Raw genomic sequence first — 6,015 nt, 5'->3', positions numbered from 1 at the left:
ATGTAATGTTCCCAACCATCCCTTGCTGTGGTCTGTGAGTGGGGACGGGGGCGCTAGCAACTTTCAGCCAATGGAGAATTCAGCTGTGTGAACTAGGAGCCCACTCCCAGCTGAGCCGATCCAGGCCCTGGGAAGCAGTATCCATAGCTAGCCTCTTAGCAGGACTCCGCATCATCCCTGACTCACTAGTGGGAGCATTAAAGGGAAAGACTAGGAGCAATCCAGGGGAGACCGTTACCAGTCCATGCACCAGCCTTGCAGGGGCCCGTCGCCTCACTCAGGTGCACCAGCTGCAGATGCAGTGGTCACAGCCTAGCACAAGGGCCTAGGAGCCAGGGTGTGGGGCAGAGCAGGGGGAGAGGCACCTCAGCACTTGAGGTGAGGGGCAGGAGATGCTGCACCAAAGGGCTAATCAATCTTTTCAGCCAGGATCAAAAGAATTTCAGACCAAGAAAGTGCCAGTTTCAGGATGCAGCCCCAGTCCTTGGCTGGCACACATACGCTGCTGAGAGCCAAGCTCCTCCCCTCCCGTCCCGCATCTCTCCAGGTGGGGCTGAGAGCCCTGCCCTGAGACTGAGCAGGGCCCTGCTGGAGCCTGGAGAGCTGTGGGGCTGGGTGAGCTGCTCCCAGAAGGAGGGGCCCAAGTGCATAAAAGGAATTGGGCACCTAAGTCTGGGTTCGGCACCACTGCAATGCACAAAAATCCTGCTGAAACTCTTCAGGTACCTAACCCCCCTTGGCACCTGCGTCTGTGAAGGTCTCGCACCCTTGCACTGATGTGTCTCCTCTGCAAACAGGGAGCAGCTGGTCCCTTTCTCCCACTGCAGCAAGTCCCAAACCAGGGAAGAGGAGCGCTCGGCTGGGGCCCCCATCTGGCAGGCAGGTGGACTGGCCTTACAGCTTTGAGCTCTGTGGGTAGGGTACTCCCCTGGGGTATGGGGAGACCCCCTCTGCCTAATGGGGAGAGGGGAATTGATCAGGGGCCTGCCACCTCTCCGGGGAGTGTGCTAGCCACTGGGCTCTGGCGTACTGCAGTGTGGGGCTCCCTCAGTCTCTCCTGGTGAAGCAGTTGCACTGTGGACAATTAATGAACCAGTCAGTGGAGCAGGGGGATTGGATCCTGGCTCTCCCGGGAGCTGGGTGCGTGCTCTGACCACTAGGCTACAGAGCCATTCTTAGGCTTATAGCCTCTCTCTGAGTTACTTGGGCCAGAAAGTGAGAGCGTGAGCGAGGGCACAAGCTGGGGGATGACTGTGCAGCCTGCTGGTTAGAGCACGCACCCAGGAGGTGGGGGATCCAGTGGCCCTGCTCCAGGATCAGAGCTCTGCAGGGCAGAGTTGCCAAGGGGAGAGGATCCAGGAGTGGGCTGAGGGACCGGGCCCAATGGCTGACGAGAGCAGCGGGAGCTGGGGTGGGCAGTGCGCCCCGAGCCCTGTAAAAGGCGTGAGCATGGGCTGGGTGCAGGGGATCTGCCCAGTCCCCCAAAGGTGTGTGGCCTGCTGCACTACCTGGCCTGGAGCAGTCTCCTGTGGGGTGGGGGAGGGGGACCCTGGCTCTGCATCTTGGCAGCAGCCTCTGCTCTGTAAAAATATTTGCTAAGAAAGTGCAGCTCCGCCCTGAAGAAACCACAACCAGGGAGAGCCGCTGGCCTTTGAGCAGCCGGGTTAATGTTTGCAGAGCGTAGGTGACAGGGGAATGAGAGTGCCAGCAAGAGCAGCAGGGTGTCCGAGACCTCTGCAAGGCACCACTTGCCCCCAGCCTGGTTCCTGCACTGCCAGCTGCCCCAGCTCAGCAGAGCCAACCTGTGCGGGCGGCTGAGCCGGACCAGGCACGGCAGGCGCCAGGAGAACTGGGTGACTTGGGGGAGCGGGAGCTGAGTGCTTCCCTTGGCAGCTAACCATGGCTGGCTGGAGGGGCCCAGCCACTCTCCTAGCCTTTCTCTTCCTGTGCCCACTCCCCTCCCCCAGCTGCCCTGCCATCTGCAGATGCTCCTCTGGGGAAGTGGACTGCCGTTACCGAGCCTTGCGCTTTGTGCCTGAAAACCTGCCTACCAATGCCAGTGCCGTGTGGCTGGGCTACAACCACATTGCCGTCCTCAAGGCTCACTCCTTCCGCTCGCAGCAGGCGCTGCAGAACCTCAGCCTGCGCAACAATGTCCTGGTGAGCATCCACAGCCAGGCCTTGGCAGGGCTTGGGGCGCTGCGGGAGCTGGACCTGAGCAACAACTATCTCACCGTGCTCACGGCTGAGATCTTCCTGCCTCTCCCGGGCCTAGTGGTTCTCAACGTGGGGGCCAACAAGCTTGGCCAGCTGCCCCCAGAGGTGCTGAAAGCGCTGCCCTGCTTGCAGGAGCTCTTTCTGCACAGCAATGCCCTGAGGTCTCTGCATGCCAGCGTCTTTCTGAACCTGACTGCCGTGCGCTCCCTGACCCTGCAGGGCAACCCATGGGCGTGCACCTGTAAAATCCAGCCCCTCTTCCTCTGGATCATGGGCAACAGGGACAAAATCCAAGGTAAGAATGGATGGGTGATGCAGCAGCATGGAGAGAAGAACAGCGAGCATAGGGCTGGGCAGGAATTTTTCAGTGAAACCTTTTCTTCATCGGAAAATCCGGCTCCATTGAGCCCACCACTTTCCACTGATTCTGACAGAAGGTTCTCAGAGCCCGGGCTCAGCCCCACCACTCCCGTATCTCGGGGGAGGGCTCTGTCCACTGGGCCATACAATTGGTCTCTCTCAATCTCTCCTGTTTGAAGTTGTTCCACTTTTTGTAGAAATAATTCAGTGGTCATTGGGCTAGAGAGAGCGTGTGCTATGAACGTTTAACCTGAGAGGGGGAGCCAGGCTGAAGTCCTTGCCCAAGTCAGGCAGAGGCCAACCACTGGCCTATTTCAGGGTCTCCAGTTGTACACAGTCTCATTTCCCTTCTGCTGCAGAGTTCTCAATTTCCAGCCAGCCCCACTCGACTCCCTTGCTCCCAGGGCTGGCCAGGCTCCGAGAAGGGAGCCTCGAGGGAATCTCGTGCATGGACAGCAGCAGATTTATTCCATCCTCTTGGCCAGAGGCAGGGTCCCTGGACCTGAGGCTTCCCTAGGGGTCCCCTCCCCTTGAAGCAGGCGGGTTTGGGTTCAAGCAGGGCATGTAGCTGTATGATTCCACCACGCTGCTGGTCACACACAAATTCCTTGGGCTGGGGCGATGGCGACAGCCCCTCTCTCAACGAAGCCTCTCGGGCCTGGTATTGGGCAGCCCCTGCAATTCCCTGCTCTGCAGGGGCAGTGATAACTCCCCGGGAGCAGGGCTGGGCTGGCAGGACACAGTGAGCAGGGAGTGAGGGCAAGGGCCTGACCCCCGTGCGGCCCCAGCTTGCTCAGTGATGTTGCTGGCGTAGCCTGGGCGAGACCACAAGGAGTCAGCCCATGTGCTGCAGAGCCTGGGTAAAAGGGGAGTCAAGGACAGGGGGGCTGAGAGAAGGGAGCACCACATGGGCAGAGCCCTCTGGCCCCTGGTTTTGGATAAGACCAACCCTAGCTAAGGAGAGGGAGTTTGGGAATGGTGAGGGGCCAGCCCCTCGCTGGGAGCAGTGTTGGTGCCAGGTAGGCTCCTGCTGTGGGGCACTACCAGAGCTGCCCTGAGCTCCAGCCCTTCCTCCCCTGGGCCCTGTGCTCTGCTCTGGATGTCTCCCAGCCTACAGTGGCTCCCCTTGACCCTGCATAGCCCCTGTGTCCTCAGGATTGCAGGGGCCAGATGCAGCACTTGGCTGTGGTTCTCCATCCAGGCAGCAAGGTGCCCCTGCCTTAGCTCTCTGGCTGGGGTAACGAGTGCCAGCCAGTTCCAGGCCTTTTGCCAGGCCTCTGTGCATTGAACCCTTTCAGGGAGTTTCAGGTTGGCCCCTCTCTCTGTCACCCAGGCCATTAAGAAGAGAAGCTGCCCACAGCAGCTGGGGGCCAGTGCAGCCTGGGCTGGGAGGATGGGAGGGCTGTTTATGGAGTTGCCCCAGGGCCCTATGTTGTTCGCCAGATCGTGCCTGTGGCTTCCGCCGGCTCCTCGGCTGCGAGCGCAACTCTTCCCCCCCCATCCTGTGGATGAGCGGCACTGCCCCTTGCAGGCAGGAACCCCCCCCCCCCCCCCGCCTGATGGTGACACCCTTCCCCCTGCACTCCAGGAGCATGAGGTTCACATCTGTCCCTACAGCCCCCTCCCAGCTGACAGGCAGCACTGGCCCTGTGTGGGCATCATAACTTCAGCCCTGGGAGAGGGGCTGCCCCAGGCCCCTCTCCCGCAGCTCTGTGGGCATCGTACCCCCAGCCCTGGGAGAGCGGCTGCCCCAAGTCCCACCCCACTTCCTCAGCCTTCGAGCTAGTTCAGCCTCCCCTGAGCCCCTGCAACTTCCTCGCGTGTATCACCAGGGCCACTAACTCGCTCCCGGTGCTTTCGTGTTGAGGCGGGAGCCCTGGGCTTGCATCCTGGCTGGGCGGGATGTTCCCATGCACTCAGTTGGGCTGACAGAATTAACCCCAGCTCTGCGCAGCACATTTCACCTGCACAGGTGGTTTGTCCCCTGGCCCTGTTGCACTAGAAGACCGAGGCACAGAGAGAGAGATAGAGAAGGGGACTTGCTCCTGGCCACTTAGCAGGCCTGTCCCACCCCAGGGCTGCTGTCATGGCCCACAGCCTGCCCCTATCCTCCCAATGCTGGATTGTCCTGCGTGACCTCGCCCCAGCACACCCAGCCGGCCTGTAGGTTTTCCCCGCTGCTGCTGGCCTGCTCTGAGCACTGGCCCACCCTGCCCAACACTGCCCTGCCCAGCCACCCTCCCTGATGCTGCCCTTCCTTTCCAGTGTTGGCAACAGCCTGTAGCCCTCCTCCTGCTCAGGCAGGAGCCCAAGCCACCTCCCATGTGTGCTGTTGGGAACCATGACCTGGCCTGACCTTTTGCGTCTGTCTTTCTCTGGCAGAGGAGAATTTGATCCTGTGCAGATTCCCAGAGCACCTCAACAAGTATCCCCTCCTAGCCATTGGCAACGAGTCCTTCAGCCACTGCCAGGACAGCTTGCTGCACCCCCAGGACTATGCCTTCTTCCTGCTCATCGGCCCGGCCTCCTTCCTGGCCAGCATCCTCATCTGCCTCCTACTTGGCTCCCTGGCTGTGGCCTATAACTATCTCCTGAAAGAACTTTGCTATTGGTGAGGAGCCCACCCGTGTGGGAGTACTGGGGGTGCCAGCAAGGGGATGAGGTACTGTCTGTGTCCCAAATGCTGGTGGCCAGGGCTGGCAAGCATTGTTGTGGGTACTGGAAGATAATTGTGTTACCTTCTCCTGCTGCGGGGCCTTTTCTTCTCCCCATGGGACTATGAGCCCCACTCATATTCCTTGGAGTTGCAGCAATGAACCAAGGAGGAAATCCCCAAAGTTTCAGCAAGACTTCCCTGAACCTCCAGCTGCACTGGCTGGTGAGCACTGGCTCCACCCCCGAGCCCTTCTGCTGTCTCCAAGAGCCGGCCAGCAAGATGCCAATTGTTCCGATATGGAGTGAGAGCCAATAGGACTGAGCTGAGACCCCCCTCCATCATCTTCCACACCTGCCCCTGATCAGCAGCAGACGGGAGCTGCTCCCACCTGGCTAGGTTCACGCTAGCACCTCAGAGGTGAAAGGCCCCTTCCTAATTTGCCTCAAAGGCACCTAGAGGGACGACCCTCCATTACCAGGGCTTCAGTGTTAGCCAAAGGATGTAACCTTCTAGCCTGCCCAGCCCAGTCCCCCAATATGAACGTGACAGCCGGGGACCGAGTGCAGTCCCTGCACCCATTCACAGGGCTAACACGATTGGGATGGCACGCTAGGGAACCTGGCATCTGCTGCAGGCGGGTGAGCTGAGAATTGCCTTTAGGTTTGTAACATTCTCAGCATTTACAGTGCCTCCTTGCTGCACTGGCGGTTGGGTAGCTTCTTCAGTAGCAGCCACGATGTGCTCAGGGGAACGGTCAGGGTGTGCATGCTGCTACTACCCTG

General features: G+C 60.0%; 1 protein-coding gene across 1 annotated transcript; it reads left to right on the top strand.

Moving 5' to 3' along the window:
* Positions 1 to 1,899: 1,899 nt before the first annotated feature.
* LRRC26 (leucine rich repeat containing 26) lies at positions 1,900 to 5,694 on the top strand (the record flags this gene model as incomplete). The annotated part of the gene is made up of 2 exons (XM_084650206.1): positions 1,900 to 2,512; positions 4,960 to 5,694. 2 exons carry the CDS (start codon positions 1,900 to 1,902, stop codon positions 5,190 to 5,192), a joined length of 846 nt encoding a protein of 281 aa, XP_084506332.1. The 3' UTR covers positions 5,193 to 5,694.
* Positions 5,695 to 6,015: the final 321 nt, after the last annotated feature.

This window comes from Lepidochelys olivacea (genome assembly GCF_965140295.1).
Source record: "Lepidochelys olivacea isolate rLepOli2 genome assembly, chromosome: 16".
NCBI classification, from domain to species: domain Eukaryota; kingdom Metazoa; phylum Chordata; order Testudines; family Cheloniidae; genus Lepidochelys; species Lepidochelys olivacea.
Note: the sequence above shows the minus strand (reverse complement) of the source record. Positions and strands in the feature narration are given on the sequence as shown.